Consider the following 27,687-nt stretch of genomic DNA (forward strand, 5'->3'; position numbering starts at 1 on the left):
GCAGCCCTGCATGTGTTCAGGCACCAGAAAGGGTTGGGCTGCATGTACCCATTTCCTGCAGAAATTATTGGTTTTCCAGCATAATTGGGCTCTCCTGCTCCTCCGCCAGTCTGTCTGTGCTCAGGTGTTTTCATTACCTCTCTGTACCTTCCATTACCATTCTTGTGCCTCTCTGGCCTTTGTGGTGTTCTTCCCTTGTTCCTTTGGATGGTGGATGTTAAACTGTGCTCTTCCTCCTTGTCTGGGATTGTGTCCTCTGCTCCTTGCCTGCTGTTGTTTAAAAAACCTGTTCTGCCTGCTCCTCCTGGCTTTCTGCTCTGTGGGATGGAGGAGTCCTGGCTCCTCTGAGCTGGGCTGCCTCTGTTTGATCCTTACCTGAGTGTGGAGCATGAAATGGATTGTTGGGGAGCTGTGGGGAAGCTGCAGTGGGGAGTCTGTGAGCTCAAGCCTGGCTCCTCTGGAGCTGGATCTGTGCTGTGACCTGTCTCTCTCAGGCTGACCTTGAATGTTTTCCACAGCACACGATGCTCTGCAGGTGCTGTAAATTCCTTCTGCTCAACCATTTCGTTCCAGCAAGCTGCTTATCAGGCACTCTTTTGAAAACTGTGTTCATATTTCATACACACAATTATTCAGCAACTATAAAAGGGGAAAATTCCTATTTATAGCACAAGGACCAGCATCAAATAGGACACTGAATTCTCACTGATAGAGGAAGTGACCTGTTCTCTAATGCAGCAATATTTCTGCTGAAAGAAACAGCATCTTGAATGGGGGGAGGGATGAAAGCCCTGGGCCATCTCTTTCCATTAAAAATGTGCTGCAGTCCTAAAAATGTATCTGCCCTTCTCCCTTCCCAATGAAACCGTTGGCGACAGGGATTGCAGGAAAACCTTTCACTGTGGGTTTGTGGTTGCTGGTAATGAGCCCACCGACTCCTGATGGTCTGTTTTTGAGCTGGGCTTAAGTTTCTGATCAATAACCTGATCTCTGACCTTGATGTGGGGTGAGGAGAAGCCGCTGCAGAGATGTCTGTGGGGACTTGGTGCCATCACGGTGCTGATGTGCACAGCCCTGAAGAAGCTGAGGAACACGTGGGGCTGAGGAACAAAGAACTGATGGAGGGAGTGGGAAGGTGGGCAGAGCTCAGGGGACAGGGGTGGAACTGCTGCAGGTAAGGTGAGAGCCCGTTTGCTCTGAGCCTGCTTCCTCTGGCTCCCTCTGCCCTCTCTCCCTTCCCTTCCAGGTTTGCTGAGCCCCAAGGCCATCACTGGCCGCTCCCTGCTGCTGTCACCCTGTCCTTCCCGCTGTCTCTTTGGGAAGAGCTGCAGTGGGTGATATCAAGCGAGGCCCTGGGAGGTGGAGGAGCAGAGGATGGGATTCCCCTGCTGTCGCTGTGGCAACGCTGGGCAGGGAAGCAGCAGCAGCAGCAGCAGCGGGATGCGATGGGCGGCTGCGTGGCGTGGAGGGTGCGCTGGGGAGGCTGCGGGGGCCGGGCTGCGCTGACATCACGCGGGGAGGTGGCGCAGAGGGAAGGGGAGTGGGAAACGGAGAGCGGGGAGACTGCGGAGGGGAGAGCGCGGCACCGGAGTGGGCTCCGGGGACAGGTAAGGGATGCCCGGGGGCAGGGGGGGCTCTGTGGGATCAGCGCCTGCCTCGGCATCTCTCGGGGTGATGTGGTGCTGGGGGGTGGCTCCTGGGCAGCGGGAATATTATACAATGCCTGAACAGCCCGGCACAGCAGGGCTTGGCTGTGGGACAGTGAGAGCAGGTCAGAGCTCAGCTGGCTGGTGCAGGAACTGGTACAGAGGCTTCCCCCCAGGAGAGCAGCGTGTGTGGCACTGGTGCTGTACTGGGAAGAGCCAGGAGTACCTGCACTTCCAGAACAGGATAAAGGAACTGGAGAGCAGCCCTGGTCCCTGGCTGGAGAAGGGGAGCAGAGTTCTCCCTAGGGATTAAAGTACGGACCATTGATGAAATTAATCAGAAGTTTGAGACTCCATCCCCTGAGCTGCACCTATCTTAGAGCAGAGCTGGTGCACTGGGACTGAGCCCAGCAGCGCGTTTGTGGTGGGAATCCTAAACTGCACATCCCCAGCAGCCTCAGCACTTCCCCTGCCTGTGCAATAGCTCTGGGGAAGGCAGCCAGGTGCATGGGTACTGCCAGCAGCTCTCTGCATGTGGATCCTGGGGATTGCAGACCTGGAAGGCAAAACAACCAAGTCCTTGAAGCCTCTCTGGGTGTCATGTTGCCTTTTAGCACAAGGGTTGCATAACGGGATCTGTTTTGTTAGCAGAGGGAGTGAGGGTGGCAGTCACCTCTGCCCAGCAGTACCTGGGTGCTGTGCTGGCCCGTGGTCCTGTGGGGAATTTCATCTTTTTCTTAATCCAAGAGTTGGGCTGGTTCCTTGCTGCTTGTGGGATCCCACAGCAGTGGGGTGTAGCAACTCTACACCTACACTTAGGTTACACAGCCTTAGCAAACTAGAAAATGAGTTTGTGAGCACCCCACTGATCTGTGCTGACCTGATTCTGGCCTGTCAGGATTCTCAGTGTGTACCTGACTGAGAAAAACATGGCTGGGGTCAAAAGCCCAGTGTTGGTGACCCCTGTGGGTGTCAGAAACCAGTATGGGGGTGGAGATGGAAGAGGCACAAAGTAGAAACCTTGCTTGAAACCCAAGAACAGGGATAGGCCAGTGCTCCTGTCATGACCATTTTGTTGAACCAACACATTTCCCGAGGTATTTAAAGGGCTGGGGGCTGTGACCACAGAGAAATGCAGCCAGGAGTGCTTGAGAGTGTAATTGCAACAAGAAGCATAAATATGCTTTAATTAGGGAAGCAATTGCTGTGTGAGGCACAATCCCTCCCCACCAAGGCACACATGCTGGGTCTACTGGGACCACCTGGGAGTGGCCCAGGTGGCCACACTGCTGCTTATGGGATGGAAAGTGCCAACAGCAACAGCTTGTGCTGCCCTGTGGGGCTTCTCTGGGAGCAAGGGGTGGGAGCCCCACGCTGCGAGGGTGACAGGCAGTGCTGTCACCCAGGTGGCTGCAGGGCCAGCTGCATTCCAAGCCTCTGGCATGGGCAGGCAGGGAGGGGAGGGCCCGTCAGCTGCTCTGTGCCAGCCCTCAGCTCTGCCCAGGGCAGCTGTGCTGGGAAGGAGCCAGCTCTGGATGGGCCCCTGTGCCCCAAGTGGGACCTCACTGGGCACAGCCTGAGCTGGGCTCCCAGGGCCAGCTTGGGAAGGGTGCAGGGAGGAGTTAACACTGCTGTTCTTCTGCAGTTTCATTCCCCAGGTTGTGGTTCTGCATGACCAGCAGCAGGACTGCTTCAAAGTCATGTTCCAACTTGATTTTTTTTCAAGGTTATTCAAAATTCAGTGCAGGAATGGCACCAGGACCTCTCACAAACAGAAAGGCCAAGTCACCCCCTCCTAGTCCTTGACCTTCTCCGTGGTTCTGCTGGCTCTCTTTGCTTTCCCCCATACTTGCCTACACTGCAAAAGGGATGATCATGTGAATATTACAAAGCCTGGCATCTGCACATCAGCTGCAGCAGCTGAGGCTCTGACACGCTCCCAGTGCCTTGGTGTGACCCCACAGCCGTGCTCTGTCACCTGCGTGCTCAGCCCCCACCACAGGCTGTCACTGCCAGGCACACGATAATACAGAAATACATTAACTGGGAACTCGTGCTCCCTCCTGGGAAAAGTGCTATGGATCTGTGAGCCTCTGCAGAGACCTGGAGCATCAGGAGGAGCTGCCTTTGTGCCAGTGTCCAGAGAAGGCCCTGGGAGCTGAGCCAGGTCCTGTGAGACATTTTAATCCTGCCTATTTCACAGGCTATCTTGGCCACAACTCCACCGCAGTGAACATTTTCCCCTTCCTTTGTTAGGGACACTCACAGGCACCTACCTGGTGTTTGTTTTCACTCCTTATCTGGTGCCACTGGGAGCAGGCAGGGCAGCAGTGCAGCAAGGAGAGTCAAGGAGAGTGGGAATACACATTCCCACTGTTGCCTGGCCACCCTGGAGACCCCTCCATCCTCTCCCTAAAGCCAGGCTGAAATTTCCTTCTGCTGAGGTAGCTGTTTGTTAAATAGTTGAGGTTACTTGAGTAATCAATAGTTCTCTGGTTCCCAACAGAAATATTATCCCTCTGGCCAAATCAGCTTTTCTATCTTTGCCAAAAACCTGCTCCTGACTCTCAGCTGTTGAAGGATGGAGGTGCATTCCTGATTTACCTGTACAGAACCCCTCTCCTCTTCTTTCCTCCTGCCAGCAGCACTTTTTCTCTCTGAGGTTGAGCTGTAAGGGTTGGAAGCACACGGGGAAATCACTGGAGTCATTCAGCCCTTCTCTTGGCCCTGCCCCAAGAGCTCCTTCTCTGTGCTTGCTTCTCCAAGGAGAGAGGTGAGAGTCAATGGGATCCTCATGGCCAAGGGCACTGCTGACACAACTCCCAGTCCATGGACTCCAAAACAACTTGGCTCAGCTGCTGCCAGCTGAAGAAAAATTGTTCCCATCCCACAGCAGGAGCTGTATCCCAGAGAAGCAGGGCTGGAAGACAAGGCACATAGTGAGGTTCCATGGCTGCACATAAATTTTCCTTGCAAACAGGCAAAGGCACCAACTCCCAGGAGCTGGATTCCTGGTTCCACCCCGGCAGCCAAAGGCTCGGCTGTGGCTCTGGGCTCCAATTTCTTGTGACTGAAGGAGGCCACGAGGTTTGTTCTGCTGCTGGGGCAGTGGAAACAGCCTTGCTGTGCATTGTGAGCATCTCTGCACATCTCTGTTCTTTCCAAACCAGAAAAGGTCACAGAGACCCAAGAGAAACCCACTTCCCTCCTTCACTGAACTCCTTCTGCCTCGCACATGCTTTTGTTGCCATCCCTTGCTTGCCAAAGGCAGGAACAAACACTGGGGTTTGGCAGGGCTCAGAGCCTTGGCCTGTTGGATGGGAAAGAGGCATTCTTGGTCCTCAGCCCGGGGACAGGGCTCTGCTCCACGTCCTCTGCCAGATCTTCCAGCTGTGATTTCGCTGCTCATCCCATGCTGAGGGCACTGTCCCAGGGATGGGGAGCACCCCTGGGTGCTGGGCTGTGGATCCTGCAGGAGATCCGTGGAAGGGGGAGGGAATAGCTGGAGCAGCACCCAGAGCTGTGTGAACCCCTGCATGCTGCTGAGCTGAGCTTCACATCCAGGGAGAAGCACAGGAGCTGGTGCTGCTCTGAGAGGCTTTTCCCAAAAAATGCCCAATACCAGGGGAGCAGGGAAAGGCAGAGGGAGGCCATGTAAAGCCAGGCTGTCTCTGTTTTGGTTAAATAGGGCTGTTTCTGCTGACAGCTCCTCCTGAGAGCCTGCAGAGAGGGATTCTGTAAAGCAGGGGCAGCTGAGAGGCTCTTGGCAGCTACTGCTGTTTCAGTGTCAGGCACTGGACTCTTCCTGGTGCTCAGGGGAAAAGGGATGGCAGCCTGGATCAGAGATGGCAGGGCTGGGCAGATGTGAGGCTGCTGCCTCCCTGTTAGAAGGATGCTCTGGAGCAACAGCAGGGCCTGATTTCAGAGAATCATTTGAGGTCTCAGTGCACACTGATCGCCCCAGAAATCTCCTACTCAATTTTCTGCTGTGCACAGTCCAGCCTGAGGCAGCACAGGGGGCAGTTTGCTCCAGCACTGGTTAAGACAGCCCACAGATGACAAGCCCCAGCGAGGGATGGGTGTTTCTCATGGTGGTGAAGGGCTGAGGGAGAAGAGGAATTTCCTGGTTGTGGTAAAGGTGGGTTGTGCTTGAAGTTAGAGAGAATGGGCTTGTGGTCACTGCATCAGGTTGGGGGAAGGAAGGCATGGGTCAGCAGCAAAACCCAGCAGAACAAACCCCATTTGCCTTTCCATGCCAGCCCAGGAATGAAGGACAAGCTACAGCTCCCCTCTCCCTTTGCCCACCTTGTTGTGCTGCAGAGAACAGAGCACAGGGGCAACAGCCCTGGACTGAGCTGGGAGCAGGGGCCTGGCAGCCAAGGGTCAGACTGGGGAAAGATCTCAGCTGCAACAAGGGAACCCTGAGCAAGCACATGTTCAGAGTGAGAGGCTCACACATTCCCCACCTGGTTAATGCTGGCTCAGCCCTCTGGAAAATGACAAACGTTTTCCTTGCTGTGGGGCCAGAGCGCTGTGCTGGGAGCTCTCTCTGCTCCCCCAGCCTGGCTGCAGGCAAGAGGTGCTGCTGGCAGGGTCCAGAATCGCTGTTCTTTCCCTTTTTCACAGCTGTTGCTGGTTATGAAAATGGGACTGTTCCCCAGGCAGTTCTCAGCAGGAACTGCCCTTTCCAGGGCTGACCGCATGGGCTCTTTCTTCCCCTTCCCACCTCCTGACAGCAGTCACAGTTTTGGGTCCGTTCTAGTCTTGGCAAAGCACTGCCCTTCCCTGCTCCTCTTCCTCACATGACACACAGGAGAGGGAGGCTGTGGCCTGTGGAAAGGGAATGTTTGTTCCTGGACTGAGATCAATACAATCCTTGAGCCAATCCTCCTCCCAAAGCTGAGAGAGAGACAGAAGAAAAGTTGGGATCAGTCTCACGCTCTGGGGATTTACACCCCAAACTGTCAGTCTGTGCCTAGCACAGAGATCCTGACACCAGCTCTCCTTTTCCCAGTGCAGGATGGGGGGCACAGCTTGTAGGAACAGCAGGGCACGTTGTGGAACATTGTTTCATACCTGATGCAGTGTCCACAGCACAAAGGAACACTGGGCAAAGCTTAGGGAAGGCAGGAAGGAGGCAGCAGGGCTTGCTGCTGCTGGAAGCTGAGGGACAAACACCTCTGCAGGCAGTGAGATTGTGCAGGAGTTACCACAGATTTCAGGGTGGGAAACCCCAGGGTTCAGAGCTTAAGCCAGTTTCTAAGAGAAAAGAGCTGGACTAGCAGGAAAGGGGAATGATCCAGGCCATCTTTCTGGCAGTGCTGGAAACTCAGAGGACACTGATGGCACAGAAGGGGGTGGGTTTGGGCACATCCTAGCCAGGAGCTTGGGAGCCCTTTGGAAAACCCAAATAATGCAGCTGAGCTAAGTCAGAGAAGAGTGGTCTGGCTAAGGCCAGTCTGAATAATTCCTTCCACTCTCTCTTCTGCTTTTGTGCAGTGAGGCAGGAAACTGAAAATTCTCTGGCTGATTTTGGGAGTCCAGAGGTCAGTGACCACTGATCATGCTGGCTCTGAGGAACAGATGAGTGTGCTAGCACCCAGCCCTGCTCTCAGCTCCCTCCTGACTCCTTAGCACACATCCACAGAATTTCCTGGCTTTTTGTTTCAGAACTCAGGCAAAATTCCTGCCACCAGTGCTGAGTTAAATTGAAAGTTGGTAAATTCAGGAGGCTTCGTTCGACAAGGAAATTTCAACCTTTTCAACCTTTGGAATTGCCTCAAGAGCTGGTAAAGTCAAATAATAACTGGCTTGGAAAATCCTGATGGTTTTATGACCTTTCACAATGTCTGTACTTCTGTACCCAGACAAGGGTCACCACACTGCTCCAAGACATGACCAGAGGGATAAAGGAAGAGTTCTTTTCCTGTCTTTCCCTAATCCTGGTGTGATTTTCATTGCTCAGCTCTGTAAAGCACAGGAATTACCCCAGGCCGGAGCAGCGTGGCTGGAGTGCTGAGCCTGTTCCCATAAACTCCACTTTGGGATAAGAATTCAGGTCTCTCCTGACAAATGAGGGAATGTGGATGTGGCCACTGCTGAAGGGGCTTCAGAAGACCCTGCTGAGGGCAGTTTGTGCTCTTGTCCTTGGAAGTTCTGCTAAGATCTTTCCCTTCCCAGGTCCTTTGTGGGATTGAAGCCCAAACCTCCTTGGAGGCCAGGCAGCCATGGGGACAGGCTTCATCCACCATCTGCCCATGGCAGCAGGTCCCAGTGGTGCTCAGTTCACTGGAGCTTTCTCTCACCAGCAGGTCCCAGTGGTGCCCAGCTCACTGGAGCTTTCTCCCAGCAGCAGGTCCCTGTGAGCAGTGGATTATGCCCTGGCAACAGGGATGCTGCAACATGCAAGCCCCAAAACTGCAGTGCCTGCTCCACTACACAGCAAAATAGGTCGTGCATCAGCAAATGAAAAAGGACAGATGGTGTCTGCTAATACAGCTTAGTTTATGGCCTGCAGGATTAACTCACTAGTTGTCATGTCTGCAGAAAATAGGAAATGGGTGGGTCAGCTGGAGGAAACGTGTGGTGTGCCCAGCCCTACCTGTGCTGTGGGATGCACCAGCTGGAGAGGATGTCAGAGATCCTGTGAGGTTTTGAGATGTTGCTGAAGGGCTGCCAGTGTATTTGGGGGGCCCTGGGCTCTGGAGATGGTGCCTTGTACCAAGCTTTCCTGCCCACCTTGGATTCCACAGTCCCACTGCAAAGGTCCATGCTGCAGGGATTGATGTGAGCTGAGCAGGGATCTCCAGCAGCCACGGGGACACCCTCTGTGGTCTGTGCTCCAGCAGCTCTGCAGGAGGAGCCCACAGCTTCCTGTCCTGTGCCAGCTGCAGGACAGCCTCCAGTTCAGCCTTTTGAACTCCCGAGCACCCACGTGTCTGCAGGAGTAAGATGGAAAGCTGAGGCAGAAGCCTGAGGTCTTTTCAATGCCTCCTCTGTGACACACTGTTCTCCTTTCCTGGAAACCAGGCCAGTGCCTCACTCTGTTCTCCTTGCAGAAATCCAAGCCCGTGCCAGAGCTCTGCCTTGTGCATCTGCTCTCTGAAGGGCAGGACAAACTCTTCCTTAGCTCTCCATGGGTGCTTCTCCTGAAGATTTTTCACTTTGATCTTGCTGCTTCTGCTGTGGCCAGGTTTGCTCATGTCCTGCAAGATGCTGAGCATCCCAAAAACCAGCTGGCATCAGGGAGAAACTCCAGAGCCAGGAGCACGCCATGCCATGCCATCTCCATGCCTCTTGGCCTTCTGCTGTCACAGGTGTTTGTCACCACCACGTTCTAACCACAGCCAGCCATCACAGGCACTGAGATTTTCTCCAGTGACTAATTTGCCTGTGTTTACGCCAACACCAAACATTTAATTGTCTATTTAATGACTCAGGTGAGGAGGGAGTCTGGCTCCTTCCTCCTGCCATAGGGATCTGGCCAGCCCTATCCTGATGGCAGCACCCTACAGTGCTAAACCTTCTCAGCTATAAATCCCCCATCATTAAGGGTAGCAGGTCAGTGGTGATAGTGACTTGAGAGCGGGGATCATTGTCACTTCTATCCCCAAAGCTGTTCAGTGAGCGTGGAGGTGAATAAAGAACACAGAACAGCCTGTGCTTTTATTACAAAAGGAAATGCTGCTTTTTGTAGTGGGGAAAAGCATGTCAGATTACTATTATAAGTAATTGCTTAATGGTCCCTACCTCTGCGTCATTACTGAAGCACATCCGAGTCCCTTTTTGGGGTCTCTCCTCACTGCACGTGTGTCACCAACAGGGCCAAGCCTGTGGCCATCCCAGCTGTGGGAGCCCTGCAGGAGACAGGACGGGGAGCTACGTGGGCACCAGAGCCTCCACATTCTTCCCCCTCGAAATCTCCCCACCTCCCACCTCTTTTATCAGCTGCTGACAAGACTTGCCGTGTGTGTAGGCGGCTCCCAAGCTTCCAAGATGATTCCCCGCTCCCCCCAGCTCCCACCTGCGAGAGGAGCGCCCAGGATTTCGGGGAGGGGGAGCTCAGTGTTCCTCCGGCTGCCGGCCTGTTCTGCAGGGCCTGTTGTGATGCTTTCAGAGAGCTCCATGTGGCAACTCTCTCTCTCTCACTCTCTCCCAGGATTTCACATGACAGCCTCTTCCCCAGAAAGTCACAGCAGGGAGTGGAAGATTGCCGTGCGTGTGGGTGTTAGGAGGGAGCAGAGTGGGATGGGGAGATGGAGGGGAGAGGAGGTGTAACCACAGACTAAACCAGAACAAATCCTCTTGGAAGAGCCTTGCATTTCTGATCCCAAGGCTCTCATCTCCTGCCTCTTCCTCTTCACTTTAAAAGAATGTCAATCCTTGTTAAGTCCAGCAGAGAAAAGAGGAGTCGAGCACAATCATCTCCTTCCTTCCCTGAACACATCTCAGGGGACCAGGAGAGGCAAACAGAACACGAACTAAGTGGATAGAGGCAGAGATGTGCACACTGGGGAGAGCCCTCCCCAGCCTCGGGTGCCTTCCCTGGAGAGACATGAGCGGCCGTTAATGACATCTCCATTTGACAAACGATCACAGTGCATGTCATTAGGAGCCAGTGCTTCCCCGGGGCCCCGGCAGAAAATGACCCCAATGAGCTTCAGTTCTTGCAGTCACAGCTGCTCCCCGTGAACCTTCAGTGTTCCCAGTGCAGAGCTCCGGGCTCAAGCCTCGCCGAATGCCTCAGGCAAGCCGAGATTGACATCCCTGCCCTGGAGCTGGGACCTCTAAAAGAGGAGTAGGGAAGCCCATGTGCCCCTGGCACAACTCTCCAGGGCAGGGAGCTGGGGGACACCTCTCAGGGCATTTCTGAGAGGTTTAAAATGATCTCTGTGCTACTTAAATCTGTCTGTCCTTCTCATCTTCCTCCAGATGCTGTGAGTGCAGCACATCTCAGGTGGGGCCCATGGTGGGTCCTCAGCACAGAGACCCCTGAAACTGCCATCTGCATTTTGCCATCCTGATGCACCTGGATCATTTTAACAGCCCTGGCTGTCCCACCTTAATAGGGCCAAAGGTCTCAGCCTGCCCAGTAAAACCAGAGCTGAGTCATTCTCGAGCCTCCCTGTGCAAAAACGAGGAAGAATTCCTGGTGTAAAGCTGCTCCCCTCCTTCCTGTATTTCATCAGCAAGCAGCAACACGAGCTGGGTTTTCTCTAAACTCTGCAATACAGCCTGTCCGCCTTGAACAACCCACCCATCCCTGCCTGGGAAAAGTGGAAGAAACCCTGAGGAGACCCACGGACTTCCAGAGAAAAGAGGCAGTGCTAGGGAGGGGTTCACATCTCAGCGCCTGCATTCCAGAGGTTTAAGGCAGATTGGATCTTTGTGTGTCCTGAAATAGCTGTTTCAACAGCCCCTGTGTCCTACAGGCCAGGGGGGAGAGCACCAGGCAGGTATTTCCCATACCTGTGATATTTGGGTCACCAGGAGGGGGGGAAAGGTGGGCAAAAGGGATGTGGTAGGAGCTGGAATTTCAATTTTATCGGCTGCAAACACAAACGGACGTGCCTGCTGCCACAGCGATATTCCCGGCCAGGCACACCCCGGTTCCTCCATGCAGTCTGACTTTCACAATCCCTTCCCAGAAGCTCAGCCTCTGCTTTCACTCTCTGAATTACCAAGGGGAATTTTCATTACATCACCAGAGGCGCTTCCTCCTCGACAGTGACACAGCTGTCACTCTGCTTTGCAGGGGGTTTTTGGGGTGTGGGTGACGAGGATATTTCTCTGGAAAGAGAAATACCTCCCAAAAGCAGGTCCAGCCCAGCTCAGCCTCCCCCAGCGGCTCCATCCAGGCTGGGAACGGCACTGGGCAGTGTGGGGTGGCTCCAACCGGTGTCTGGACAAAGCCTTCTCCCTGGAAGCCTTCCTGGGGGATACAGCGCTTTCAGGCAGCTTTAAAAGCCGCCTGTGCCAAATCCAGCGGGGTCGGAAGTCAGCAATCTTCCAGCTTTCTGCCAGCGTAAGCAAAAGCAAATTTGCCTATTGGAGCTGGGATTTGCAGAACGATTCGCTGCAGCGTTTGAATCTCCCCCCCCGCTACGCCCCCGCCTTCTGTATCTTTTTTGTTTGTTTGGTTTGGGTTTATCTTTTCAAATATCCCCCAGTTTAACGGTCAGGCTGGTGGCAGCTTCCCCGCAGCTCCGGGGAGGGGCTGATCTGATCTCACTCCCAATCCGGTGACTTCCCAATCAGCCTCTTTCCTCCCTGGCAGCTTGCTTTCCTGCCCTCTGCTTCCAGTTCCTGGCTGTTTGTCTTGGGGTGGTTTTGTTGGTTTGGTTTGGTTTTTTTTTGAATCAAAACAAACTACCGGGTTCAAACTGCTCGTCAGGAACACGCTGAGCAGGAGCCTTTGCTCCTGGCAAGGGATGGGGAAACTCGCCATGGAGAAACACCTCTGCCATGGAGAACTTGTTTTTAAGTAGCTGGGACCACAGTGGGGTCTGGACAGTAGGAAATCTGTATCTCAGAGCTCCATAAAAGCACTGAGTTCCCTCAAATATATAACCACTGGCAAGAGCTCTGCACAGCTTGGGAGGAGGGAAGATGGCTCTGAAGTCACTCGGATTTACCCTGGCCTCCCCCAGCCTCGCTGGTATCGTGATTCCTCATATAAGGCAGTGAAGAGTCATTTCTGCCCCATCAGCCCATCCTTTCCCAGGAGCTCCAGATGGTTTTGCTCTCTGTCTCTCTTATGTCTGCACTACTGGTAATTCAGGCCTGTCTCACATTAGTTTTTGAGCTGAAACCTTCCCACAATTAGTTAGAGTCTGCTTCTGCGCTGCAGAGACGTAGGGCTGAGCTGGCACAGAGCTGTCTGGGAGATCCGTCCCACACAAGTCCTGTTCAGGTTTCTCTATTTCAGTCAAGAGTGTGATTTTTCTAGTGAAATCATCAAAGCAAGGCAGTCTCTGCTACAGATGGGCAGCGACAGCCATTTGAAAATGCCTCATACCTGGCTTGTCTCAAGACAGGAGTAGTTAATTTCAATATAATCTCGTTTTACACCAGTATAACATCTTTCCCTTCTTCATCTACCACTCCTTTCCCAAGGAAAAGGGTCCTTTTCCTCTGGGAGCTCCACACCACAAAGTATCAGGGAAATCTTCATGCCTGCCCAAGGACCACAGCTCAGCAACTCACTGCTCAGGGAAAATGTGCTCCACAGACACCCTGGAAGCATCCCTGCTTCTCTTGGAGCAGAGCTGTTTGGCCCTTGCCAAATTAACTTGCTAATTAACAGGGTTTTTTGATCCCAGGCAGGAATTTACCACTCTGAGGCCAAACCTAAGTGTGGTCCAAAACTTGCAGCTGGTCCAAAGCCCTGTGTGCTGTGGCAGGAATGTGAAGAGCTGACAAATGTCTGGGGAATGCAATCTCTGGGGAAGGACTTGGGTGTAGCAGACATCTTGGGATAAGCAGTGAGGGAGGGTGTATGGCAGGCACAGAATTAATGGAGAAGGAGCACAGGGAAAAGCAGGATTGCTGCAGGGCGTTTAGGAGAGGAGGAAGCTTCATTCGTGCAGGTGATTTACTCCTTCTGTGCCTTCATTCACCCATCAGACAGGGAAGTGTCATCATTATCCTCGCTGTGCCGACAGATCTGGGGTCTTTGCCTGCAGCAATCCAGCAGCACCAGCACCGAAATCCTGGTTCCTTGTTCCCATCCCAGCTCTTGGAAGGATCCTGGTAATAATAATAATCATGCAAACAGGCTTTGCTGAGGGAGATGATTTCAGGAATGGTGATAGCTGGGAGACAGTGATGGAGCCACACTTGTCACATGAATAATCACAGTCTGTCCAGTCAGAGCTGACAGTCTAAGGCAAGGCAGCTCCTTCTGTGCTGATTTAAGAGGCTCTTCATAGACACAGCAGATCTTTCTGCTTCACCTCCCCTGCATAATAAGAAGCAGCATCCTTCCTGTTAGTTTATCTGCCTTTGGATGGGATGTGAGGCTGGCAGACCCCTCTGGGCACAGGGGAACCCTGGGAGGAAACGAAAGCTTTTAACTTTCTGCATGAGTGCAGTGAGAATGTGGGTTGTAGTTTCAGTGCCTCTAAACCTGGCACTCGGGGAGGAGTTCCCAGTTCTGAGTAAATCTTTACGTGATCTTCAGAAACGCTATCAAGGAGGGACACACAGAGGGGGAGAAGGTGCTCCACTGGGATGGATAGATTTAGAGGGGGCTCCTGAGGTTACAGACACCCCTCAACAACGAGAGATGCTAAAAAGCAAACTGCCCCAGGGTTTTTTTTAATAGAAACCTTTTTTTTTTCCCTGCACAATCCAGCCAGATTCCCCCTATTCCAGGCCCTAGGTGAGGCAGCCATGCTGAGTGAAGGATGTTGAGGAGAAGATGTAAATCTGAGGGGAGAATCATAGAATCAAATGAGACAGAAAAGACCCATCAGGAACACTGAGTCCAACTCCTGGCCTTATGCAGGACACCCCATGAATGCCACCATGTGCGAGAGTTTTACCCAAACTTTGAGGGAACCAGGGTGCTGAGGGGAAAACGGGAGCGCTGAGGGGACCCAGGGGCTGAGGGGAACCGGGTATTGAGAAGAGCCAAGGGTGCTGAGGGGAAATGGAAGGAAGACAGGGGTGTTTAGGGGACATGGGGGCACTGAGGGGAGCAGGGGGTGCTGATGGAACCGGGAAGCTGAGGAGAGTCGGGCGCTGAGGGCAGCAATGGCGCTGAGGGGAGATGGAGGCGCTGAGGGGAGCAGGGACTGAGGGGAGCAATGGCGCTGAGGGGAGCCAGGGGTGACGGGAGCAATGGCGCTGAGGGGAGCCAGGGGTGAAGGGAGCAATGGCGCTGAGGGGAGCCAGGGGTGACGGGAGCAATGGCGCTGAGGGGCGGGGGGCACTGAGGGGAGCCCAGAAGCAGAGCGGACGCTCAGCTCTACCTCACTGAGACGCTTCAGAGCCACTTACAGGCACCGCAGGCTCCGGGACTGCCCGGGGGCGGTGCCCACAACCGAAATGGCGGCGGCGGCGGCCGCGCCCGGGGCGGGGCGGGGCGAGGCGGGGCCGCGCTCACCCGGCCCCGGCGCCGCTCTCGTTACAGCGCGGCCGAGGCAGCGCCCGGCGGGACGCGACGCCCGGAGCCCCCGCACTGATCCGCTGCCTCCACCTCGGACCCCGCCGCCGGTGACACCGCCGGGCTAACCTCGCCGCCATGGGCTCCGAGCGGGACTCCGAGTCGCCGCGCTCCTCATCCATCCACTCGGCCGCCGCCAAGTGCCCCAAGCCCGGCCGCCGCCGCCGCCTCTCCTTCCAGAGCGTCTTCTCCGCCGCCGCCGCCTCCGCCGCGGGCGGCCGCCGCCGCGCCAAGGCCGAGCCGCCCCCGGCCGCCCCGCCGCCGCCCCCGCCGCCCCGCCGGCCCCTCCGCCGCCGCCGCCGCCGCCGCCGCCCCCCGAGGAGGCTCCGGTGGTCCCGGAGGGCGAGGAGGAGCTGGAGTGCCCGCTGTGCCTGGTGCGGCAGCCGGCGGAGAACGCGCCGCGGCTGCTGTCGTGCCCGCACCGGTCGTGCGGGGCCTGCCTGCGGCAGTACCTGCGCATCGAGATCACCGAGTCCCGCGTCAACATCTGCTGCCCCGAGTGCAGCGAGCGCCTCAACCCCGCCGACATCCGCCGCCTGCTCCGCGACTCCCCGCACCTCGTCGCCAAGTACGAGGAGTTCATGCTGCGCCGCTGCCTCGCCGCCGACCCCGACTGCCGCTGGTGTCCGGCCCCCGACTGCGGGTGAGTGATGCGGGGGACGAGCGGTGGGCGCTGGGGTGATGCCGCTCCGTGCTGGGACAGCCCGGGCAAAGGGGAACCTGCTCGGCTCTCCGTCCTGGGACACCCTGGGGAGTGGGGAATCGCTGTCCCCATAGGGTGCTGTCCTCTCTATCCTGAGACAGCGTGTCCCTTCCATCGTGGGATAGCTTGGCAGGGAAACCTGCTGTCTTCTTAGGGTGCTGTCCCGTCTGTCTGTCCCGGGGTGTGTTGGGAAGGTAGACCTGCCTTGGAGGGATGCTGCCTGTCCCCCAACACGTGCTGGGATAGCTGGGTGAAGTGGAACCCGCTCTGTTTCCTGCGGATGGCATCCCAGCTGGCATGGCACTGGGATCACTGTCCTGCCTGTGCCCGCGTGTGTCCCAGGATGGCACAAGGAGGGGTGGCTCACCCTCAGTAGGGTGCTGCTGATGATACACTTCTGGTCCTGCTGTGTCCCATGAAGAGCCCTCGCTGCAGGGGTTCTTTGCTTATCTGCAGTCTGTTCAGGACAGCTGAGAGGCCTTGGGTACCAAAATTCCATCCATCCCCATTATCTCTGAAAAGCTCCAGGATCTGACCTTGGGGATTGTGAAAACACAGATTGGGTAGGAGTGATATGACTTGAAGGGGGTTTTAGCAGAGCCATCGCTTCCCTAATAGAACAGAAACCTTTTTTCCTGCACAAATGGTAAGTGTGGACTTTCCCAGCTGTGCATTTCTCTGCCTGTCCTGGGGACAGTGCCTGGGGACAACGCTGCAGCCTCCAGTGGTGGGATAGAAGGAACAGTAACCAGTCACTTTTTCCCAGTGAGGACATGAATACACAGCAGAGAGGAGTGATGTTGACTCACTGTCCATTGCCCAAGTGAGGAAACGTCTGTCTGTCCAGAAGTCAGCCCAGCCAAGCCTGATGACTGTGTAGTTATGAACGTGTTGCTTTCATTTTCTCTTCCCTTTTCTTTTAAACGAACTCTATTAGGTTTCTGTTTTGGGCGTGAGGCAAAGCTGCCTGGAAAAGGGCTTGGTCGGGGAACTTAAGAGAAGTGCTGTGAAGTTGAGCTACGACTCAGCTTGGATGGCAATTTTGGGTAGCAAGAACATGAAAGGAAAGTCTGACCTAGTAGTCGGAATGGAAAAGTTGGTGGGAGGATTGTGAAGATTTAATCAGAGCCTTGTAATAGGCATCCTATGCAAATCAGTGAACCTGGCTCGGGTTACCCATTTCACGGCCTCTCGAGCATCCTGTATGAGGGCTTTTTCCTTCAGACGGTGAAGTTAACAGCAAACAACACCTTTGCTCCTTTCTGAAGCCAAATCAAGTGCAAGATCTCGATATTTCAGCAGCGCTGGGGATAAGATCAGGGAGACAGAGCAGCCACGGAGGGAATGCCTCTGCTGGTGACCGGCTAGAGAAAATCCGGTTCCTGCTCACCGAATCTCAGCTCCTTGACTGTTGTGATGTTATCTGTGCCCGGGATAAGGTGTACAAACAGCGGCGTCACCCGGGCTGGCTGCTTGGAAGGAGCCAGCTCCAGCACGGCCCGGAGGGCGTTGCCTCTGTGACAGCAACGCAGCCTGATCCCTTCCTCTGGGGGGGTTTGGGCAGGCTGGTGCCACACGCGGCTCTTTCTCTGAGCTAAAGCCTCCTCCCTGGTTCCTCGGGGAGCAGGGTGAGCCGGGTGACATGCTGGCATCCTCCTCCCAGCTGCCCAGAAGAGCGAGAAGCGACCCCGGAGCTGTTGGAGATGTTGGAGACAGCTCTAGTGGACCCGCGCTGCTGGTGTGGCTGTGGCGCTCGAACAAAGGCTGTTGGAATCAGCCCTCCGGCAGGGAGAGGAATTAATCACCCTATTCATTCTTCCCAGCAGAGCTTGTGTGGCTGTGCTTATGTAAAATCAGTGTATGAATTATTTACAGCGGGCTTTCCCCGCTGTAGTAGTGCCGGAGTAGTAGGGCTGGGGGCACGGCAGGGTGATGTTTGGCACTGGATGTCACCCACCACTGTCACCCGAACTGAAACTCGCCAGCAACATCATTTCAGTGTCAGAGAATCAAGGCATTCCTTTATTCTGGCCGGGATGTGCAGCAGAAATCATTTCATCCACACATGCCTGGCTTGTGCAGTGAAAATCCTTCCATCCCACCTGGTTCTTTACCAGACCTTTCGCGTATTTATACATTAAAAACCCCAAAGAAATTCACATTGTTGGTCTTAAATTCCACAATTATTCCACTCTTATTGGTTATTGATCCCTTCGATGCTAATTCAGCCCTCATTCTTTGGTTCTCCTATCGATCTTTCCCCAGACCAGGTGTCTCCAGCCTCATCAGGGGGTGATGTTTGTTGATCTCCCTTGATTTCCTCTGTTTCTCCTGGCTCCTCCCAATCTGTTGATGTTCAGCTCATGAGGCCTCACCCGGCCTTTTGAAGAGAAACTTCAATTCCCCTCCCCCTGGGCAAAGGCCAACAAAACCCCTGAGTGAAGTGACAACAAAAATACTAAAAGTTGTATCATTTCCAGTGCCACCGAGGCACCCCACAAGGGCCGGGGTGGCATTCTCTGGTCACCCCCCCGAGGTGGCAGCATCAAGGGGCTGCAGGGCTGTGACAGGACCCTAAAAACATCCTGTGCCTTCCTCCTGCATCCCGCAGCATTTCCTAAATGAAAGAGCCCGGCTGTGCTGCCCGGGAGGAGGAGGAGGAGGACAACACAACACCGGTGCGTGTTGCCATGGAAACCCTGGTCAATTGATGCGCCATCAATCGCAAAACAAATCATTTTCTGTGTTTGCAGCTCCGGGTTTTTTTTTGTGTGTTTTTTTTTTTCCCCTTGCTACAATCAGGTGGTATCGCTGTCTAGTGTTTGTCACACTGCAGCCTTCCCCAAAAGCTTGGGAGAAAAACAGAACCTTTAAAGAAAACGGAGGTGCGTGGGCTGAGATCCGTGAATGGGCAGGAGGAGGGACGGAGGAAACTCGTGGCCATCCAAGGAGGGGGCTGGAAATGGAGCTGTGCCATTCCTGGGGTCTCAGGAATACACCCACATTGCTTTGTGGGGAAAACTCAGGGAGGAGAGCTCAGTTTCTCTTCTTACCTAAAGGAATTGAGCCTGAAAATGGCCATTTAAGCCAGTGGAAGAGGAGAGCCACTGTCCATCCAGGTCCTGCCATGACTATTCCTCATAATTTCATTTCAAAACTCACTTTCTAGTTGACCTTGACATAGAAATGTGTTATTTCTATCCCCTCTAGACACTCCTGGAGCTTCTTTCCCCACAGCTGTGGACTTGTGCATGATATTTGTCATTTGAGCTCCAGCAATAAAATATAAATGCTGATGATTTGAATTTCTTGAGTGTTTAAAAAAACCCAACATTTTGAGCGAGGAGTTAATTTAGAGTGTTCTTAATATATTACACTGAGCTCTCCTAGGCTGCTGTTATGGTTTGAAATAGCAGTGTCACAACACAGCTGGGCAAATGAAGCTTTTCCTTTCTGTTTTGCCAAGGGCAGGCCAGGGGGGTAGTGGCAAGGTGAGGAAATTTAGCGGGATATTCCTTCGACAAGATGCACAGGAATCAAATCCATCCCTCCCAACCCCCTGGATCATTTCCATCTCAGAATTATCATATAGGAACAGAGTGGTTTGGGTTGGAAGGGACTTTCAAATTCATCAGTCATGGGACACTTCCAGGGATGGAGTTTTCCCATCTCTGCTCCTGCTGGGCTCAGGGGCAGGTGTGTGGATGCACAGGTAGAGCTGCAGTCGTGCCTGGCAGCCCTCAGATGTTGTTTCTGTGGCGATGCTGTCGTAGCCTGGCAGGATGAAGTTGCTCAAACTCCCACGGGATATGAATCACTGTGGTATGACACATTCAGTGGTTCTCACGCTGCTGCCTCGGAGAAGAAGAGGCAAAATACAACTCGAGCCACACAAGCTCTAAATATGAAACCTTAAATAGGAGCTTTTCTCCTCTGACCACTAACAAAAATACCCTTTTTGCCATATGGGTGTTGCAGGGCTGGGAAGGCACTTCTGGAATTGCTCATGTCAGCCCCTGCCAATGGAAACACTCTCATCCTCAGTGCCTGTCAGTCAGATTTCTGCAGCACTGCTTGGTGATGCTGCTTAGGCTTCTGTGTACACAGGACACTTTCTTCTGGGCGTGTCACAGTGAGTTGGTTGAGCTTGGCCTCTCTCTCTTGCACAGTTGGTTATTTCACTCCAGTTTTGGCTTGTTCCAAAGGCAGGGCATTGTTCTTCACCACTCTTTAGAAAAGGAAGCTCTGAGGAGCTCGCTTGTTGACTTAGCTACGTATGGAGCTGTTATTCTGGAACTGTTATTCCACTTTTTTAGGATCGCTCAGTTGATAGAAGTGCCCAGGAAAAGCTCAGCTTTCCTAGACTCCTCTGGACCATCCATAGATCTCTCCTAAGGAAATGAGGGATGCCTGGAAAGAGCAGCTGGGAGGAAACAGCAAGGAGTTAGCTGGGCACACTGGGCCAGACAGATCTGCCCTGTGTGAGTTGCCAGTGAGAACTGCCAGCAGTTACTGAGGAGAGAACTCAGCATCTCAAGCTGCCTGCATGAAAGGTCCCTGCCCTGAGTAACCCAATTAGCACTGCTTAATTCCAGGCCCTGCAGAGCGCAGGAATGTGTCTGGTGTGGAGGTTGATGACCAGGAATGAGATGGGGGAGGTCGGCTGGTGGCTCTGGGTGTGTGAATGAAGGAACTCTCACTTGGGAACTTTATAAAAGCAACTCTCACTTGGGAACTTTATAAAAGCAGCTCTCCCTTGGTAACTTTGTGTTTCGATTCCTGCCCGCAGGTATGCAGTGATCGCCTACGGCTGTGCCAGCTGCCCCAAGCTGACCTGTGAGAGGGAGGGCTGCCAGACAGAGTTCTGCTACCACTGCAAGCAGATCTGGCACCCCAACCAAACGTGTGACATGGCCCGGCAGCAGCGGGCACAGACCCTGCGCGTCCGCACCAAGCACACCTCGGGCCTCAGCTACGGCCAGGAGTCTGGGCCAGGTATGGATTCACCCTTTTTCCATAAAATACCCTCTTGGGAAGGATGAAACTTCGACCAGAAAGTCTCACAGATGTGTATGCTTAGCAGAAAGATTTTTGAATGTGGAATCTGGAGAAGGAATAGAAATAAAAGCAAGTTTTGCTCTAGAAGAAAAGAATTGCTGAGCCAGTCTTACTGAATAACCAAGGAGGCAAAGGGTGTGTTAGTTATTATGAGGGGTTTTTATGACTTAGAGCAAAGGATAAACCCACCTCAAAACAAAAATATATTTTTACTAAGCAGAAAGATAGCACAGGCAGACAAGCCTGTCCATGTTGCAAGTAGAAAAAAGGTCTCAGAATTTTCCACTGCAAGAAAACTGAACAAAAACTTCCAGCTTAAACTGTAATGTACTGACTTTTAGTGATTGGAGAACAGTAACATGAATATGGTAATTATAGTAGTTATGATAGGCTATAGATAATAGTTAAGGTATAGATTGGTTCTGCTGTGTTAAGATGCTCAGCAAAGAAAAGTATAGAATGCATTGTAACCAAGAGAAAAGTGTAGAATGCATTGTGACCAAAACAAAAGTATAGAATGCATTTGTAACTTAAACTAAGGGTCTCTGGGCCTGCCTGCAGCTGGAGCTGACAGCTGTAACCTCTTGGATACAATAAACTGCATTTTGAACAACCCACATCCCTCATTTTGGCTCCTACAATATCCCAAGTTCAGAGAGACCCACTAGGCTCCAGCTCCTTGCCCTGCAAGAGTCACACCCCGATTTTTTGGCTGCTGGGCTCTGTGTGTGTGTGATGGGGAAGCAGCACCACCGTGCAAACCTCCTCCCCTCAAAGTTCTCCAGCAGCTGTGAAACTCAAGAGTCATTTCCCCTCCTCCTGTGTGTTAGAACACATCTGATCTCTTCCAGCAGCAGCAAATAGATCAGTAGGTGATGATGTGCTTTGGGTCCTTTTGTGTCACGGCAACTCCCCTCATCCGCCCCAGCTCTGCTTGTGGCTCTTTTGATCTTGGATGCTCTTGCTTTTTTTGCTGATCTAAACCCTGAACAAGCAGTCACTTTTTTACTGTTGCAGCTTCAAAGTTGCCCGGTGGTGAAGAGCAGCATTCACGGCCAGCTGAGTGTGGGGAGCTCTGCTCTGTGCACTCTTAGGTCTTGGTAATGGCAGGTACCAAAAAAATGCCAACCCACAGAACTCCTCCGCTGCCTGGTAGGAGCTGCTGTGTCTGCTGAGTTTGTGTTCCTTAAAAATAACTGTATTGACTCTGGAAGTGGGCAGTGAGGCCGTTTGTTAAAGCCCTGCCCTACCCCCAAACAAAATACCCTGGTTTTCCTTCTGTGTGAGGAGTTTAAATATTAATTCACTCAGTGTGGAGCTGCCGTGGGTGGTTCTGAGGTGGCTTAGTGGTGGGCTGAGGTCCAACATGCCCCAATTTAGAGAACCTTAAGAATGGACAGCATAGACACTGCCCCAGCCAGCAGAAAAACCCAGTTTTTCTATGCTGTTTAAGAAATCCCTGCCAGGAAGGGCACTTAGCCATGGGAAGGGAGGTTTTTGAGACAGTGGTTTCTCCCCACCCCACCGTGCTGGATCCAGCCTGGTGATTAATAAGGTGTGAGCTGGGCTCACAGCTGGATTTCATCTTGCTGAGCTTTGCAGGGGCCAGCAGAGCCCTGAAGCACGGCACAGCCATTGCATAACCACGATCAGATGATGCCTGAGTGAAGGAAGGGATGAAAACCCCTTCTCCTGCTCTGCCAGCAGCAGGCTGGGGCCTGGGCAGCCTCTGCAGCTGTGTGTGGCTGCAGCCCCTGGTCCCCTAAAGGCCAGGTTTGGGGTTTCTGCAGTGCCAGGTTTGGGGTTTCTCCAGTGCCTGTTCTCCCAGTTGTTGTGTTGTTCTTGGCCCATGAATCACCTCCGTGGAGCAATTCAATAATGGCTCCTTGTGCTGGGCAGGTATGACTTGTTCCCTGTGTTTAAGCATGAATTCTGGAATACATCCCATTCAGGATTCGAACAAAGCTTTTAAAAGTGGCTGTTGTTCCCCAGTCCCTGCTGTTGGTGGGGTCTGTCACACCAAAATTAGATAAATTAAAGACGCAGCGAGCAGCGATGGTGTTCTGCTGCAGAGCAAATAAAGATTTCAATCCTTAACGAGAACCCCCTGGCTGATTGTTGACTCTGAGAGCAGAGATGCCATCTGAATTCCCTGTGTCCTCCCCTCAGCTGATGACATCAAGCCGTGCCCACGCTGCAGTGCTTACATCATCAAGATGAACGATGGCAGCTGCAACCACATGACGTGTGCCGTGTGTGGCTGCGAGTTCTGCTGGCTCTGCATGAAGGAGATCTCAGATCTGCATTACCTCAGGTGAGCAGGGCACCAGCACGTGCCTCTCTCGGGCTCTGTGGAGGAGTTCACTGCCCCTGTTGGACTTTCACCTTCCTGCTTCAGCGAAATTTTATTGTTTCTGACTCAAAGAGGTGAACTCTGATCCCACTTTACAGCATTCAGATGCTCTTCCCACACCAAACAAAGCTCCTGATACAATTACCTTTGAGACCTCTTGGTGTACTGACTATTAAACATAAACCCAACAGTGTGATATTCACCTTTTGGGGGAAAAAAAGACAGAAAACTTCTTTGTGTTGTCTGCCTCCTTCCTAAGTTTTGGGGGTAAAAAAACCAGAAAACTTATTTGTGTTGTCTACCTGCTCCCTAAATTCTGGTTTTTACTCATGTGCAAGTTGAACTTGGGGTTCTCAGGAGCTTATAGGAATTGCTGGAGTGCTAATGTCATTTTTTTTTTCCCTTCCATGAAGCCCCTCTGGCTGTACATTCTGGGGCAAAAAGCCATGGAGTCGTAAAAAGAAGATTCTCTGGCAGCTGGGCACGTTGATTGGAGCTCCTGTGGGCATTTCCCTCATTGCTGGCATTGCCATTCCTGCCATGGTCATTGGCATCCCTGTGTACGTTGGGAGGAAGGTGAGTGTGGGGGGCAGAAGGGTTTTGGGGTGTTCTCTGTGCTGACGAGAAATTTAGAGCTGATAGGAAAGGTGGATCTTCTCATAGGCCCCAAATTCAGTTTTCTCTTCTAAAGCTCCTCTTATCTCCTGGGCTTTGTGTGGGCAGGGGGAAGGTGGTGGTTGATAGTCCTGGTGCATTTTGCATTTCTTTTGTGCCTCTGCCTTGACCCAGGAGCACCCAGGGGGTCCCTTTTGAGCCCATCAGCCCTGTGCTTCTGTTTTCTTCTTTTTCTTCCCCACAGACCCTCCTGCTAGGTCTGCTCTGTGAGGAGATCTGTGCTCAAAATGAGGCTCTTCAAGAGCTCGTGCAGCTGGCAAAGCTGTAAAATCACTTCTTAGTGTCCCCTGGGACTCTGCTGTTCTCACCTGGTGCTTTTTCTTCCATCAGATCCACAGCAGGTATGAGGGGAAGAAAACCTCCAAGCACAAGAGGAACTTGGCCATCACTGGTGGGGTCACCCTGTCTGTCATTGCCTCCCCAGTCATTGCTGCTGTCAGTGTGGGTAAGTGGGCTCAGCCCTGCCCTTTCTGCTGGCCCAGGAGCCACTGAGACAAGTGGGTGGCCCAGCCCTGTGCCATGGGGGTGGCCAAAGGACAATTTGCAGAGTGCAGCTGTCTGTGGCTTTGGGCACAATGCTGTCTCACATCCTGGTGTGCTCAGGCTGGCCCACAGCCAGCACAGGGCTTGTCTGCAGCACCACAGCCCATCCTGGAGTCCCCTGTCACACAGAGCTGTCTCCTGTCATGCTTTGGTGGCTGATGCCTTGTGGGTTCAATGCTCTTGGGGATCCCCCACTCAGCCCACAGTGCTCCTCCACTGTCTGTCTGCATAATTGTGAATTGGAACCTTTAAAAGCAACAAAAACACGACTGAGAGAGTCCCTAAAAAATCTTTTCTGTCTGCCCAACACATCTTGAAGCTCCTCTTAACGCAGCTCATCCTCCTCTGCAGGAATTGGGGTCCCCATCATGCTGGCCTACGTCTATGGGGTCGTGCCCATCTCGCTGTGCCGGGGTGGTGGCTGCGGGGTCAGCACAGCCAATGGAAAGGGGGTGAAAATCGAGTTTGATGAAGATGATGGACCCATCACAGGTAATAACTGGTGATGGGAAGGGGGTGAGGCAAAATGCTCTTGTAATGAAATGCTTTGAGGCCCTGATGTCTCCCAAATCTGGGACATCACAGCCGAGCGCTCCCACTGCCAATTCCAACCCCTGTGCTCTCCTTCCCCGCAGTGGCCGATGCCTGGAGAGCCCTGAAGAACCCCAGCATTGGAGAGAGCAGCATTGAGGGGCTGACCAGTGTGCTGAGCACCAGTGGCAGCCCCACAGACGGGCTCAGCGTCATCCAGGGCAACTACAGCGAGACCGCCAGCTTCGCTGCCCTGTCCGGGGGCACCCTGAGCGGGGGGGTCCTCTCGGGCAGCAAGGGGAAGTACAGCAGGTAATGGGCTCTGGGAACAGCACAGGGCTTCCCAAGGCTCCCTCAGCTCTGTAGGCTCACTGGAGCGATGCTATGGAAGGAGGTAGCTTAAAAATCACGGATAAATTCTTCATTGGATATGAAAAGTTGTTTTTTTTTTTTTTTCCCTCTTTTTAAATTTATTTTCATTACGTGGGAGGGTTAGACACATTTCTTTCCCCCAGCAGAGTTCCTGGAGGTTTGAAAGCAGCCATGTCCATAAGGGCAGGCCTCAGTGTGGCCTTCCAGTGCTTAAAGAGTCTTAGTGAAAAGTTGGAGAACAACTAATTGCAAAGGAAGATAGTTATAGGAAACGGGGGAATGGCTTTAAACTGAAAGAGAAAAAATTTAGATCATATATGGGGAAGAAATTCCCCCCTGTGAGGGTGGCAAGGCCCTGGCACAGGGCACCCAGAGAAGCTGAGGCTGCCCCTGGATCCCTGGACAGGTTGGATGGGGCTTGGAGCAGCCTGGGATAGTGGAAAGTGTGTTTGATAGTGGATAGTGGGTTTGTTTTGGGGAGCTTTCCAGGAGTGTGAGTGAAGGTGCTTTGATCTAGGGGTTGTGTCGTGGTGTTTTTGTGCCTTGGTCTGTTGTAGAGTAACCAGGTCTAGGAGATCACTTAGCATGATCTGGAACCCAGAGCCACCCACGGTGGGGAGACACTGGCACAGATTGCCCAGAGAGGTTGTGGGGTCCCCATCCTTGGAGATGTTCCAAGACCAGCTTGGATGGGGCTCTCAGCAGCCTGGTCTAGGAGAAAGTGTCTCTGCATGTGGGGGTTGGAACTGGATGATCTTTAAAGTCCTTTCCAAACCCAAACCATTCCATGATTCTGTTTCTGGAGTCAGTGCCAGTCTAGTTCTTGCAAGGAGGACAGATCCCTCCTGAGCTCCTTGAGACCACAGAGCCGATGCTTCAGCTGAATTTGGAGCAGCACAGAGCTCCTGCCTGCCCTGCTTAAAGCTATTCCAGCCCTGTTATCCCAGCCTGGAGGCTTTGATGCTTCCTGCAGGCAGGGTCACGGCTCTCCAAGTCAGGAGGTTACACCACAGTTTTCCTCCTAACTTGCCTGTGAGTCAGTTTGCTGGGTAATGAGAGCCACGTGTTGATGTGGCAGCCAGGGTGTAATCACTGCGCGAGATCCATGGAAATCAGCTCTTCGCAGGAACCGTGTGAGTCATGGATGTAAACACGGCTTTACCTTCGTCATGGAAAACAGAATGGATCTGCCTAAATGCAGCCAGAAATGAGACTCAATGAGAGCAGCCACTGGGGTTAAACTCCTGTCACACTGAGCTGGGCCAGCCCACGGGGATTCTTGCTTTCCCATGAGGAGCAGCGATGGGTTGGTGCCCCTAAAGCGTTTCTGAGGAACCCTCTTCTTTCCTGCAGGCTGGAAGTCCAGGCAGATGTCCAGAAGGAGATTTTCCCCAAAGACTCGGTCAGTTTGGGGGCCATCAGCGACAACGCCAGCACCAGAGCCATGGCTGGTTCCATCATCAGCTCCTACAACCCCCAGGACAGGTGGGAGGACGTGGAGTGCTGAGGAGAGCATTGGTGGAGGCTGTCCTGCAAAAATGCAGGCTCTGTGGGTGGTGGGATGGCTGTGTTTGCACAGGGAGCCATCCTTCTAGCACAGGAGGAGGGCTGGGGACACTTTGGGAGCAGGCTCCGTGTGTGGGGAGGGGATCTGCAGAGCCCAGCACCCTCAGGGGCTGTTCTGGCAGTTTGAGGGCATTCTGGAGCTTTCCTTGGCTCAGCTCTGGGATGATCTTGGCTCTGTTGGGAGGATTCAAGGAGAGCAGTGGGGTGGTGAGCAGCATCTTGCTCGTGTTTGGGGGGTGTCATCCTCCCAGTAGAGCCCAGTAACATGAGGGTGGTTGTTCCTGCAGGGAGTGCAATAACATGGAGATCCAGGTGGACATTGAGGCCAAACCCAGTCACTACCAGCTGACCAGCGGCAGCAGCACGGAGGACTCCCTGCACGTCCACACCCAAATGGCAGAGAACGACGAAGAGGAGGAGGAAGAGGAGGAAGAGGAGGAGGACGACAAGCAGGAGCAGACGTGCAGACACCAAAGCTGTGAGCAAAAGGACTGCATTGGCAGCCAGACGTGGGACATCACCCTGGCCCAGCCCGAGAGCATCCGCAGCGACCTGGAGAGCTCGGACAGCCAGTCTGACGACGTGCCCGACCTCACCTCGGACGAGTGCGAGTCCCCCCAGTGCCAGACTGCAGCAGGCTGCCCCCAAACCCCCCGAGCAAGAGCTGCCCAGAGCCCAAGTGCCCACCTGAGCCACTGTGCCCAAGCCGAGGGCTGCCGGCTGGATGAGATGGTCCAGCTGGAATGCATCGAGGCCAGAGTGTGAGCTGAGCACGCTCCCACTGGCACACTGCAGCTTCTGGGCCAGGGTTGTGTCCCTGTTGGCTTCTGTTTGCCATCCTCCAGCTGGCTCCCCCAGCCTCGCCTTGGGGAGTTGTTTCTTACGGAAAAAAAAAAACCCAACAGAAACAAAAAGGAAAAAAAAAAAAAAGAAATCCCCCTCGCCCTCTTTTTGTTTTAATTTATTGGTTCAAACTCTGTGAGGTGTGTAAGAGTGTAAATATGTACGTGTGTCTGTATGTCTGCAACCATCCTAAGGGGCTCTTGGAATAAAGACTCTGGTTGTCATTCGA

The 27,687-nt window shown here is 53.4% G+C and overlaps 1 protein-coding gene across 1 annotated transcript; it reads left to right on the plus strand.

Annotated features, from left to right (window-relative positions):
* Positions 1 to 1,536: 1,536 nt before the first annotated feature.
* Positions 1,537 to 27,687, plus strand: RNF19B (ring finger protein 19B). The gene is given in 11 exon segments (XM_030964572.1): positions 1,537 to 1,607; positions 14,782 to 15,063; positions 15,066 to 15,457; positions 20,307 to 20,512; positions 22,745 to 22,889; positions 23,342 to 23,504; positions 23,934 to 24,048; positions 24,498 to 24,638; positions 24,782 to 24,989; positions 26,403 to 26,534; positions 26,903 to 27,687. Coding segments are annotated over 10 exon segments (2,151 nt in total). The 5' UTR covers positions 1,537 to 1,607; positions 14,782 to 14,892; the 3' UTR covers positions 27,381 to 27,687.

Source organism: Camarhynchus parvulus, chromosome 23, assembly GCF_901933205.1.
Source record: "Camarhynchus parvulus chromosome 23, STF_HiC, whole genome shotgun sequence".
NCBI lineage: Eukaryota > Metazoa > Chordata > Aves > Passeriformes > Thraupidae > Camarhynchus > Camarhynchus parvulus.